The following is a 14,290-nucleotide window of genomic DNA, read 5'->3' as shown; positions in this document are numbered from 1 at the left end:
TTTCATGGCATTTGTTGCAACCTGGGGACCTCTTGTGCCGGCCTTTGGTTTTACCTTAAGGCAACTGCACAGAATAAGCTTAATGTAGCACCCGCTCTACCTGCAGCAGAGGGCAATAAGTGTTAGAGATTCAGCAATGAAAAAACAGCAGTACAAAAGGTTGCCTCGCGGATGCACCAAATGAGATTTAATTGGCTTGGCAGCATGAGATGCAGTTGTATCTGTTCTTCCAATAAAGGGTTGGGAAAGATGCTTGGATGGCTCAATGAAACGACTATAAATAATCCTCCTCGACAGGCTCCCTCTCAGATACCATGCCTCTATGAGAAAATGGAACAAGCTATGTAATAGAGTCGGTAAAGGCCGGGTTGTTTTTCGATGACAGTGCCACAATTCGAAAGGCAGTAAACAACAAGAGAGTTTGGATAAGTCAGCGGAACAAAACAGTCGGAGAGGCTTCTTCGAAGACTCCAACACAAGCTTTCTACTCTCAACCAAATGAAAATAGCCGCAGTGAGGCTGCTGCGGGAAGTTAGTTGGGCTCATTTCCAAAGCTTCAATTTCAGGGAAGGGATGAAGATGAGAGCAAGCCAAGAAACACATGTCCAGAGCCACTGCCAGCTCCAAGCTCCAGACTGCTGCTCGGCCAGGCAAGCATTGTGACACCATTGTGGGCCTGTGTGGAGGGGAGGTTTATGAATGGTGTGGCTTCCCGGTACCTTCCCCATGTTAATGCATGTGGGGAGGGACTCGCCACATGTGCACTGACGACAGGGTTGTAACATCAATGCAATTACCACAAGAGAGGTCGAGGAAACCCCAGGCTAGGAATAGCACCGGGGCGGGAATTTAGTGCCAGGAACAAAAGGCTTACAATCATCTCACCAGCCCCTGAATTCCCTAAAAAGGAAGAAAAGACCTCCCATCCAGGCAGTGCCAGCTAAAGAATTGTTGGGTCCCCATGCAAGACATATTTTTTGGCCCCTACACCCAGTGGCGGTTGCCACAGAATAGTGCAGGTGGGGTTAGTAGAAGAAAAAAATCACTTACCTGGCTGTCCACCGCCGCCTCTCCTCTGTCCTCTTCTGTTCTTCAAATAACTCAGAGACGCACCCAGGCTCCCAGACTCCCCTAGGCCAATCACAACCCTACTGTCACCAGCATGAAAGCAGTGTTGTGATTAGTCTGAGGACCCTGATTCGGTTCTCAGACAGGAACTGAGGACCTGTGCATGTTCTCCACGCAGGCTGTGCAATACAACCGGAAGGAAAACACACTTGGGGGGGGATATTCAAACCTTTTGCGCTGGTTTAGCGCCACAAAAGTGACGCTAACAATTGCAATTTTTTTTTCTCTATTTTCTTTCCAGAGCAAAACTAGTTTTGTGCTGGTAAGCACCCTCTAAGCAGTGTAAAGGAGCGCGAAGCACTGCTTTCCGTTACTTCGCGCCGAGGGGGCGTTACCTGGGTGGTACATGTGCATTCCCATGCAACCACCCCTGCCTTTTGACGCAAAACCATATTTACAAAGTTTTGTAAACATGGTTTTTGTGCTAAAAGTTATTGCCCCCTCAAAGGAGGCGCTAACAGGAGGAATGCTTTCATTTCTCCGTGCTTTTCTGACTTTGCATGCATGCTGCACTGTGCAGAAAGTTTGCAAAGTGGGAAAGGCTTGCATCATGCCTAGCATAGTATTTTGTACAGGAAGGGTACCCTTCTTGTACAAAACCTATTCTGTGGCGCTAAGGTGTGTGCGTGGCGCACGGCAGCTGAAATCAGCGCAGGTGCAAGGAAAAGGGAAGGAGAGAGCCATATCTCTGAAGATATGGTGCTTTCCTGCTTCCTCCCTGTCACGCAACACAGCACAGCCTCACGTGGGCTGCGCTACATTGCGTGACTTTTTTGAAAATTATCCCCTAAGTGCACATGACGGTTTAGCTGGCCCAAGACGGCGGGCTAAACCGTCATGCGCACTTAAGTGCACCAAACACTCCTCCCCCTGCTGGCTGTGATGGCAGCCCAGCCCACCCCGTAAAACTGCCTCAGTATGAACAAATTAAATAGTAATAACATTGTGTTATTATCATTTTATTTTTCCTTTTTGCACCGGTCAAAGAGCTTCGGTCACACTCTCTGCCTTAGCTGAGGAGCCGCAACCGCCTACACCTTTTCAGAACAACCTTTAGGCAAAATAATATTGATCTCAGCGTTCGTTTGGAGAACCGAGGCACACAAAAACAGCCTGAATAAAAATTGATACAGCCATTTCTTTCTACGCTTGTTTATAATCTTGCCTTAAAATATTTTATGGCAGATTCTAACCAGCTTGTTCCTCTCATTTTAGGAAAGATGCAGTAAAGGCGGCTTGGGGGATGTTCAGTCCTCTATTGCATAATATTACTATGAGCTATGGGCACGTGGTGCTTATAATTATTGCTTTAATTACCAAACATTTCCAAACACAAATATCCTTTCCCACCTGGGATTCTCGCTGAATCATTGAACATCAAAGCACGGCTCGATAAACTTTCATTATTCCGTTCAGGAAAATCTGCTAATTTTATCCTCGCTTATCTTCTTCTGCCTTGTCCCTTCTCTCCTCTTTCTAAGTTTATGATCAGAAACGTAAAGAGAATTAATGAGTGGGACTGGTGAAGGAGAGGGAGGCAGGAGGTAGAGATAGAAATGATATGGATAGCAATGTAAGGCTGAGACAGACGTAAGCAAGGCCGCTGCAAATATGTGGCAGAGGAGGACAAGATTATGAGGCAGGCGAGTCTGAATTATGTGTCAAGAAAAGGCAAATTATGCGACATAATATGGCACATTTAGCATTAGTATTGCCTCCTTATTTTGGCATTTTTACATGCAAACCCTTTCTGGGTAAAGGTATCACCTCATTAGTACCACTTCAACACTGAAATAGAGCAGTAAGCAAAAGAAGGGCTTCCAAGCATCCTAGGACCCGGCTTGGCAGTCAGTCTGGACCGTTCCCATGAGGAACAGGGTCAAGACTGATTTGCATATGGCTGAGTCTAAACTGGGGTGGTGTAGTGAGCATAAGAACGATGGATTTAACCCAGATCTCTAGTATGGGGGAGAGTGTTTGATTCATTCAGCATTCCGTCCATCATTTGTTGCTGCGCCACTTTAGAAGAGGCCACGTGGATTTGATCACTTGGTTCACTCTATAGACCAAGGTCAGAGGATGGAAGTAAAGCCCAGCTGGGCAAAAAAAAGGAAAGTGCGTACACCTCTTCTGGCCAGCTTATATTCTGTTAGCAAAACACTTATGTGGAAAACATAGAGGTGGGCTTGATACCAAGTTGATAGTGAGAGTTGAGCCATGGGTTTGGCTCGGACCTAAGATCCATAGATTGCGCCAACGCAAAGAAAGGCTGACACATTTTAGTTTTCTTGCTCTGCTTTAATAAAAGCTGCAGGTTGCATGTAATAAAAGCACATAACGTGTCCTAATCCTGCGTTACAGCAGCCCTTGTTGATTACACAGGAATCTACTTGCGTATTTTTTGTTTACCAGGTTGCACCATGGAAGTGGAGAGCGGTCAGTACCGATTCTCTACTCAGTGGCATCGCAATGGTGCCAGGGGTCCTGGTTTCAGTCATTGCCAGTTGCCCCCTCGTCCACTGGCCATAATGTTAGTGCATTGGGCCCCTCAGACCACCGAACTGCAGTACTGCTGCACCACTGATAGCCGCACTGCAGGCTCGTCTTTGGCTCTTCCTTCAGTTGGGCTCCGGGCCAGAGCTAGGCCTTTGCCCTGAGCCAGGTAGAATCCTGGATTGCACACCTGTTGCAGGAGAGAGCATAGGGACAAGGAGAGGATGTGGTCTAATGGCTAGAGCTGTTGACCTCAGTGCTGGCGACCCATAGGGGTGGTGTAGCGAGACGCAATGAGGAGAAATGTTTTTTCGTTTCTCCTTGTTTTTTCCTCTTTCAATGCCTGCTGCATTCTACAGCACACATTGAAAGAGGAAAACGCCTGTAGTGATTGTTTTTTGTGCAGGAAGGTGCCCCTTCCTCAACAGAAACTATCTCTCCATGATGCAGGCCTCCTTGCCCCATGGTGCAAGGGTGCCTGTGCAGGCGCATGGCTGCAGTTTGTGCGCCAGCGCAGGGGAGATCACAGGAATGTGACATATTATTAGAAATATGTTGCATTCCTGCGCTCTGAAAGTGCTGCAGGATGGCGCAGCCAAAGGGCTTGCGTTTACGCGCTGCACCCCTTTCTTGTAAATCTGCCCCATTGTACTCAGAGCTCAAAATGCAAGCCAGACCTAATGGCTTAGTGAATGCTTGTTCTAAACAGTGAGTGGATCAGCACAGATCGGATGGGATTTTACCATCTCTTATTCTGCAAAGCTGCAGGAATGTTTAATGGTTGTTCCCAACAGTAAAACGCATGGCTGCAGGGGCATCTGAAGTCAGAGCACCTGCACTTCTCTGCATAGGTGCATGGACTTGTAGAAGCGCAGTACTAGCAGTTCTTCACATGGCTGCAGGGCCATCTGAAGTCAGAGCACCAGCACTTCTCTGCAGGGGTGCATGGACTTGTAGAAGCGCAGTACTAGCAGTTCTTCGCATGGCTGCAGGGCCATCTGAAGTCAGAGCACCAGCACTTCTCTGCAGGGGTGCATGGACTTGTAGAAGCGCAGTACTGGCAGTTCTTCGCATGGCTGCAGAGACATGTAAAGTCAGAGCACCAGCACTTCTCTGGATAGGTGCATGGACGCGTAGAAGTGCAGTACCAGCAGTTCTTCGCATGGCTGCAGGGCCATCTGAAGTCAGAGCACCAGCACTCCTCTGCCGGGGTGCATGGACTTGTAGAAGCGCAGTACTAGCAGTTCTTCACATGGCTGCAGGGCCATCTAAAGTCAGAGCACCAGCACTTCTCTGCATAGGTGCATGGACTTGTGGAAGCGCTGTACTAGCAGTTCTTCGCATGGCTGCAGAGACATCTAAAGTCAGAGCACCAGCACTTCTCTGGATAGGTGTATGGACTTGTGGAAGCGCTGTACTAGCAGTTCTTCGCATGGCTGCAGAGACATCTAAAGTCAGAGCACCAGCACTTCTCTGCATAGGTGCATGGACTTGTAGAAGCACAGTACTAGCAGTTCTCCGCATGGCTGCAGAGACATCCAAAGTCAGAACACCAGCACTTCTCTGCATATGTACATGGACTTGTAGAAGTGCTGTACTAGCAGTTCTCCACATGGCTGCACAGACATCCAAAGTCAGAACACCAGCACTTCTCTGCATAGGTGCATGGACTTGTAGAAGCACAGTACTAGCAGTTCTCTGCATGGCTGCAGAGACATCCAAAGTCAGAGCACCAGCACTTCTCTGCATAGGTGCATGGACTTGTAGAAGTGCTGTACTAGCAGTTCTCCGCATGGCTGCAGGGACATCTAAAGTCAGAGCACCAGCACTTCTCTGCATAGGTGCATGGACTTGTAGAAGCACAGTACTAGCAGTTCTCCGCATGGCTGCAGGGACATCTAAAGTCAGAGCACCAGCACTTCTCTGCATAGGTGCATGGACCTGTGGAAGTGCTGTACTAGCAGTTCTCCGCATGGCTGCACAGACATCCAAAGTCAGAGCACCAGCACTTCTCTGCATAGGTGCATGGACTTGTAGAAGCGCAGTACTAGCAGTTCTTCGCATGGCTGCAGGGCCATCTGAAGTCAGAGCACCAGCACTTCTCTGCAGGGGTGCATGGACTTGTAGAAGCGCAGTACTGGCAGTTCTTCGCATGGCTGCAGAGACATCCAAAGTCAGAGCACCAGCACTTCTCTGCATAGGTGCATGGACTTGTAGAAGTGCTGTACTAGCAGTTCTCCGCATGGCTGCAGGGACATCTAAAGTCAGAGCACCAGCATTTCTCTGCATAGGTGCATGGACTTGTAGAAGCACAGTACTAGCAGTTCTCCGCATGGCTGCAGGGACATCTAAAGTCAGAGCACCAGCACTTCTCTGCATAGGTGCATGGACCTGTGGAAGTGCTGTACTAGCAGTTCTCCGCATGGCTGCACAGACATCCAAAGTCAGAGCACCAGCACTTCTCTGCATAGGTGCATGGACTTGTAGAAGCGCAGTACTAGCAGTTCTTCGCATGGCTGCAGGGCCATCTGAAGTCAGAACACCAGCACTTCTCTGCATAGGTGCATGGACTTGTAGAAGCACAGTACTAGCAGTTCTCTGCATGGCTGCAGAGACATCCAAAGTCAGAGCACCAGCACTTCTCTGCATAGGTGCATGGACTTGTAGAAGTGCTGTACTAGCAGTTCTCCGCATGGCTGCAGGGACATCTAAAGTCAGAGCACCAGCACTTCTCTGCATAGGTGCATGGACTTGTAGAAGCACAGTACTAGCAGTTCTCCGCATGGCTGCAGGGACATCTAAAGTCAGAGCACCAGCACTTCTCTGCATAGGTGCATGGACCTGTGGAAGTGCTGTACTAGCAGTTCTCCGCATGGCTGCACAGACATCCAAAGTCAGAGCACCAGCACTTCTCTGCATAGGTGCATGGACTTGTAGAAGCGCAGTACTAGCAGTTCTTCGCATGGCTGCAGGGCCATCTGAAGTCAGAGCACCAGCACTTCTCTGCAGGGGTGCATGGACTTGTAGAAGCGCAGTACTGGCAGTTCTTCGCATGGCTGCAGAGACATGTAAAGTCAGAGCACCAGCACTTCTCTGGATAGGTGCATGGACGCGTAGAAGTGCAGTACCAGCAGTTCTTCGCATGGCTGCAGGGCCATCTGAAGTCAGAGCACCAGCACTCCTCTGCCGGGGTGCATGGACTTGTAGAAGCACAGTACTGGCAGTTCTTCGCATGGCTGCAGAGACATGTAAAGTCAGAGCACCAGCACTTCTCTGGATAGGTGCATGGACGCGTAGAAGTGCAGTACCAGCAGTTCTACGCATGGCTGCAGGGACATCTAAAGTCAGAGCACCAGCACTTCTCTGCATAGGTGCATGGACTTGTGGAAGCGCTGTACTAGCAGTTCTTCGCATGGCTGCAGAGACATCTAAAGTCAGAGCACCAGCACTTCTCTGCATAGGTGTATGGACTTGTGGAAGCGCTGTACTAGCAGTTCTTCGCATGGCTGCAGAGACATCTAAAGTCAGAGCACCAGCACTTCTCTGCATAGGTGCATGGACTTGTAGAAGCACAGTACTAGCAGTTCTCCGCATGGCTGCAGAGACATCCAAAGTCAGAACACCAGCACTTCTCTGCATAGGTGCATGGACTTGTAGAAGCACAGTACTAGCAGTTCTCTGCATGGCTGCAGAGACATCCAAAGTCAGAGCACCAGCACTTCTCTGCATAGGTGCATGGACTTGTAGAAGTGCTGTACTAGCAGTTGTCCGCATGGCTGCAGGGACATCTAAAGTCAGAGCACCAGCACTTCTCTGCATAGGTGCATGGACTTGTAGAAGCACAGTACTAGCAGTTCTCCGCATGGCTGCAGAGACATCCAAAGTCAGAACACCAGCACTTCTCTGCATAGGTGCATGGACTTGTAGAAGCACAGTACTAGCAGTTCTCCGCATGGCTGCAGGGACATCTAAAGTCAGAGCACCAGCACTTCTCTGCATAGGTGCATGGACCCGTGGAAGTGCTGTACTAGCAGTTCTCCACATGGCTGCACAGACATCCAAAGTCAGAACACCAGCACTTCTCTGCATAGGTGCATGGACTTGTAGAAGCACAGTACTAGCAGTTCTCTGCATGGCTGCAGAGACATCCAAAGTCAGAGCACCAGCACTTCTCTGCATAGGTGCATGGACTTGTAGAAGTGCTGTACTAGCAGTTGTCCGCATGGCTGCAGGGACATCTAAAGTCAGAGCACCAGCACTTCTCTGCATAGGTGCATGGACTTGTAGAAGCACAGTACTAGCAGTTCTCCGCATGGCTGCAGAGACATCCAAAGTCAGAACACCAGCACTTCTCTGCATAGGTGCATGGACTTGTAGAAGCACAGTACTAGCAGTTCTCCGCATGGCTGCAGGGACATCTAAAGTCAGAGCACCAGCACTTCTCTGCATAGGTGCATGGACCCGTGGAAGTGCTGTACTAGCAGTTCTCCGCATGGCTGCACAGACATCCAAAGTCAGAGCACCAGCACTTCTCTGCATAGGTGCATGGACTTGTAGAAGCACAGTACTAGCAGTTCTCCGCATGGCTGCACAGACATCCAAAGTCAGAACACCAGCACTTCTCTGCATAGGTGCATGGACTTGTAGAAGCGCAGTACTAGCAGTTCTCAGCATGGCTGCAGGGACATCTAAAGTCAGAGCACCAGCACTTCTCTGCATAGGTGCATGGACCCGTGGAAGTGCTGTACTAGCAGTTCTTCGCATGGCTGCAGAGACATCTAAATTCAGAGCACCAGCACTTCTCTGCATAGGTGCATAGACTCCTAGATGCGCAGTACCAGCAGTTCTTTGCGTGACGGCATGGGCAGGCTAGGGGACCAATAGAAGTAAACGGGCTGCTGGATGCTTAAAAGGAGGCTCCAACACTCTTCTGCACAGCTGCATGGACGTGTAAAGAGAATGCACCAGCACACATTTTCATGGCTGCACAGGCATGTAAAGGGGCAGCATTAGGAATTGTGTGCATTGCTACATGGAGGTTTGAAGGGAAAGGACCAGCTCAGCTGTACACGGCCACATGATTAATTAAATACAACTACTGTTGCATCTTCATATGGCTGCAAGGGCTAGAAAGGTTGGTCCGTGGGTAACTTAAATTATGCCGGCATAATTGATGTCATTTTGGGAATTTCACCTTATGCTTGTTACGAGAGACTCCTGAAATTACACCATTGCGCCACTTTGCATAATGAACCGTTCACTGTAAAAATGTACTACCAACACACAGGAACAACAGAGTGCAAGCGGCTGTTGTTCGTGGGGTTTTTGTTTTTTGCCCTTTTTTTGGTTGAAAATTTGCTTTTGCATAAAACATTGATGGGAAGACGCATTTTTTATTATGCATAGCGGTAAATGATGGATTCACATTTCAGAGTGTTATGGGTACTTTTGCCAGAACGCTGCAAAATGACACAAAAGCAAATGATGCAATTTTTGCACATCCATATTTAAAGGGGCAACACCAACATGGGTTTTCCTGGCCGCACAGCATTAGGCATTAGAAATTATAGGGGATATTTACAATAAAATATCAGAGCGCAGTGTTATTTAAAAATTGGTAACACCGTGCTCCGACATTTTTTAAATGCAGGGATGCGCTGTATTTACAAAATTACAGCGCACCCCTGTGTTTCCCCTAGCGCTGATGCTAAAAAAGCAGCTTAGAGCCAGCGCAGGCACCCTTGCTGAATGTTGCAAGGGTGCCTGAGCTGCAGAGGCGATTGTTTATGTGCAGGAAGGGACGCCTTACTACACATAAACAATCAATAGTGGCTATTTGCTTTTTCTATGTGTGCTGCATTCTAGAAAGAAAGACCAAAAAACGAGAAGTTAGTTATTTCTACTTGTATCGCCATCCTAAGACCAGGCATTACCTGGTCTTTGATTCTGGCGCGGCTCCATCCTTGTAAATCTGGGGCAGAATCAAAAAGCAACGGGTGTTGGGATGGAACGCCCACAGCAACACCCATTGCCTGCCCCTTTGCCACCACGGACTGCTGCGGAAAGGGACATATTTACGAGGTGGTTTTAACGTTAGCTTGTAAATATGGGGTAGAGAGCAACCCCACTGGTGCATCAGAAAAAGTTACGCTTCAGTGGTGTTAGGGGCTTGCAAATATGCCCCTATGTATTTTGCTATGTGGAATTTTAAAGGTTCAGGACCAACCCTTGTGTTCATGACTGTAGGATTAATTAAACTAACAGTACCATTGTTCGTTTGTATGGCTTTAACCCCTTCGGTGCTCATGACGAGCTGAGCTCGTCATGACCACACCCGTTTCTATTATGGTCCAGTACAGCAGGGGAATATCTTAAGCAGCCAAGGTGTTAATTGCTTTTAAAGGGACAGTACCATAATGTATTTACATGCCTATCAAGGCTTCTGAAAGGACGTTGGCTGCTTGAATATTGTTTCTCTGCAAAGCTACAGTGGTGGAAGGACCGTTGCGCCTCTGCATCGCTGCTGTGGCGTGTAATGGGCAGTAGCATGGCTTTCTGCAGCTCTGCGTGACCTTTAAATGACCTTGCTGCTGTTTCTCTGCTGCAGCGCAGTGATGGGACGTACCATTGCTTCGGTGCAGGGTCCAATGCTCTGGTACCCAGAGCCAATGGCCTGGGCGTCCCCTGATATGAATGAAGGGCTGATGCTCAGGGTACCAGAGTTACTATGAGGAGTAACGTTCACTCCATAAAGACAATACGGCTGATCTGTTCCAGGTCTGCGTCTGCGGCGTTGGCGGTCACTAGGAGTTTTCTAGATATATAAGCAGGCGATGAATCATTCATTGTCTGGTCGTGGCGTCCAGGGGCAGAGATGAAAGCTTGTTTTTCTTTGTTTCAAACAATATTGGTTGTGGCTGCACTGAGGTTTCTTGTTCTGCTTTGAATTCCTACCAGGAAATGACCAATAGTACAGTAATTAGAGGAAAGTTGAATTTTCAGAAAAATGTGTTTTTCTTTCATCCATGGTACTCAGTGTAACCCTTCTTTTTTTCTCTTTCCAGCTCACCACTCCCAAGTTCCCTGTGGTTGTGAAAATGGGCCACGCGCACTCCGGCATGGGGAAGGTGAGAAGTAGCTAAGGCCCATATATACTAACATTTTTCCATGGACTGAGAAGGGGAAACACCCTTTCCTATATCAGGCCCTATATTTTCTGTCTCACTGCATACCGTTCCGTGTTTAATTCTGCACTATACCTCTGACCTCAGACACACATGCACACACATACGGAGGCATATTTACTAAAAAATCTCAGTGTGGTGTTATGCCGAATTTGTCAACACCACACTCTGATATTTTTAAAACACAGAGATGCGAAGTAGTTACAAAAATACGGTGCACCCCTGCGTTTCCCCTAGCGCTGGCGCTAATAAAGCTGCCTAGACCCAGAGCAGGCACCCTGGCCCCATGACTGCAGCAGAAAGGGGCATGTTTACAAGGGCTTAGCGCCACCTTGTAAATATGTGAAGTGGGGCTACACCACTGGAGCATCAGAAAAAGTGACACTCCGGTAAGTATGCCCCACTGTCTGATACACACAAGCCCTGAGAAGTCAGACAACCAAACTATCAGGAGTCCACACAAAAAGCTGAAGTTTAGGGACGAAGACAACTCTGAACACGAAAGGCATAACGACTTACCTGCAAAAGATGTACCACTGACCATTAGGCGGGTGATCAAATGTGTACAGAGATGGGTTTCTTCAAAATGATTGATCCTTCTGCAGAGAGGCCAGTGGATGGAAGGGGAATCATTAGTGAACAATACATGAACCTGGCTTTTGGCCAGGCTGTAGGGGTCTATTTACATCCTCCTATTCTGTGAACTCTCTCTCCCTCATAGGAGACATCACGAAGAAGTCTGGTAAATATATATGTCCGATTTATAAAGCTATATAACATAATATGATATACTGCTGGCTGCTGGCTGATCAGGATAAGAAACTGGAATGTTCATATTGATCCCAAGCGAAGACTGTTCCAAAGGGACTGACTGTATGTGAACAATTAGTGAACACAAAAACCTCGCCACTCGCGAAACACTAAAAGACAAACTTCCACAAAGAGGCCAAGGAGTGTATGGGCTTGAACACTGAAATCGTTTAGAGAATGGGCAATGGTCTAATTGGTATGTAGACATACCGCCACGTGCCCTTTAATCATCCCTATGCATTCCTTCCAAGCGGCGACTCATGCAACCCTTTATAGAGAGGCCCAGAAGGGGCAAAGACCTTCATGCCCTCCGTGTCTTAGAGACACCAACTCAAACGCGAAGACGTGGTCCAGGGCTGAGACGGTGTTCCTAGTTTGTTTTTCTGACTTTAAGCGCTCTCTCAGGGCGGCAGCACCAGAGTTGGTTTGAGAAGCTAAATTAAAACGTTCCTATTAGGTTTTACAATGTTTTGAGATTTTTGTTCACCTTTCCTCAAAATATTTTGGGACTGGAGAAACCGACTTCGGAAAGGACATGGAAACTGGCCCACTCTATTTTTTTCTATGTATATTTTCCAGACGATAATTACTACTTCGACATTTCGTTTATTAACATTCGTTGCTTTTATTTATTTGTGTTGTATATTTTACATCGTTTTTTTGCACCCCCTTTGTCTGCAGTCAGTTAAAAAAAGCGAGCCCTCCGAGGGCAGGTGCGTGCCTCAGCCGGAGGGGGCGCCCTTTCCCGCCATGCGGGCTCCCAGCCCTCTCACGCGCGCAAACCCTTGCAAAAGCGAAAGCCTCTTGCATAAGAAGCATCTTCCCCTAATTTGTGCGCTCGGAAATCCTGTCACCCGCGCTGGCAGCCCCGCGGGGATTAACGAGAAGGGCCGCTGATCCCCCGGGCCGGATGGCGCGCCGGGCGGCGGGGTTTATTTCTGTCACTTCGGGGCGGGGCCGCCTCACTGCGTAAAGTAGAAACAGGCGGCCGAGCCCCGGGGCGCGGGGAGCCCCCTCCTGTCGTAATCTGTAGTGCCGAGAAGCCGTACGTCACGAAGCAGGAGGGCCACTCCTCACGTGGGGGCGTCAGGTTCATTCACCATCCTTGGAAAGGGAGGGGTCTTAAGGCCAGAGAGGCCTCCACCAAGTACCCTTTCAATCCACAAGACAATCATGTTTGTATCGCAGCGTTTATATAGTGCCTACTACCCCTATGTGGGGCGTTGAAGCGCTTGCCTACATGACTGGCATGCTACACCATGTAGGGCCTGTGGTTGGAAGGATGTTGTTTTGTTTTGTTTTTATATAGGAAGTGCGGCTGCCCGTGGCGCCTACCGGGGGCCACCCTACAACGGCGGCTCTTTAGAGCCATTTGGGCACTAACACCACCCTCCTAGTGGTTGGACTCAGGAAAGGAGTTCTCTGCCGGGGCGCACAGGTGCTTCACTTCCGGCGCACCTCGGCGGGGAGGGTATATATGCCTCCCCCGGCCTTCCTGGCGTCCTCAGCAATATTTTCCCATAACAAAAGTTGTCTTGTGTATTTATTTATTCATGCATGCTCTGTCATTGTGTGGGTGTGTTGTTGCCAATACTGGCACTATGTTCCATGTAGTGCGCGATGACCACATAGGTGCAGTTATTGTGTTATGGGGCTCCGCGTAAGAGATAGAGGTGATATATGGATGCTATTTTGACTATCAAATGATTTTTAAGATATGTATAAATAGAGATAGGCAAGTCAACAAGTTAGCAGGGAGAGCCCATGAGCCGGACCAACGGGTCTCTGCACTAAGATCACGTTCAGGTAGGAACAGCTTTAGCGCCATGGCGCAGATGCAGAGTTCTGGTCCGGGACCAGGGTTCAATTCGGTCTTGGGCTCATAATTCCTCGGACCTGATTTCTCGCCTCGGTGCCTATTCTAATCATGGGTCCCACGCTGCAACTCTGGGCAATAGCTTGCTTAACCTCCACACCGGCCCCAACAGCGCTGTGGATGCCTGGCTTCACCCTGGGGGTGCCCAGGAGTGGACACTTCACAGGGAAAGCCAGGAGGGGTTCCACAGCGGTATGAGTAATAGCGCCAGGAAACCGCTTGGTGACAGTGCGCTCTACAAATACCTTGACATTTACATTTTATTTACATGGCGCCTAGTGCCAAATCTTTTTTTGGTGCCCACTCCAATGAACTCCTTATCCACGGAGTCCAGCATCACCGCCCAGGGGTGGGTTCTAGGATTTTTGAGGCCCTGGCCGGAAAGAGAATGTACAGGGCCCCTCTAGTGGAGAAGTGTGGCTCACTGGTTAGAGGAGGCAGACCCTGATGCAGAGGTCAAACCCGGGACCAGGGTTCAATTCCCGACGCAGCAGGTTCTTGAGCTCAAAATGTCCATGGACTCGATAATTCTCGGCTCAGTACCTACTCGAATCATGGGTTCACACTCTGCAACTCTAGGCAATAGCTTGCTTAATCTCCACTACGGCCCTACCGCGATGGGATGCCTGGTCTTCACCTTGGGGATGCCCAGTAGGGGTTATCTCGCAGGGAAATCCAGGACGGGTTCCCAAAGCAAGCGCTAAGAGACCTGTCGGTGATTTGGCGCTATATAAATCGAAATTAACATAACATAATTTGCATACAACTTGACAGAATCAGGGTTGTTGGCATTTCAATA

At 48.8% G+C, this 14,290-nt stretch overlaps 1 protein-coding gene across 1 annotated transcript in view; it reads left to right on the top strand.

Annotated features, from left to right (window-relative positions):
• The window catches only part of SYN1 (synapsin I), a 452,931-nt gene that overhangs the window by 299,278 nt on the left and 139,363 nt on the right, over positions 1 to 14,290 (top strand). Inside the window, exon 6 of the mRNA XM_086939718.1 lies at positions 10,686 to 10,748. Within this exon, the coding sequence (XP_086795844.1) occupies positions 10,686 to 10,748 (63 nt within the window). The remainder of the gene's footprint in view (positions 1 to 10,685; positions 10,749 to 14,290) is intronic.

Source organism: Lissotriton vulgaris, chromosome 10, assembly GCF_964263255.1.
Source record: "Lissotriton vulgaris chromosome 10, aLisVul1.2, whole genome shotgun sequence".
In the NCBI taxonomy this organism is placed as follows: Eukaryota; Metazoa; Chordata; class Amphibia; order Caudata; family Salamandridae; genus Lissotriton; species Lissotriton vulgaris.
The sequence above is the reverse complement of the archived record's forward strand: the minus strand, read 5'-3'. Positions and strand labels throughout refer to the sequence as shown.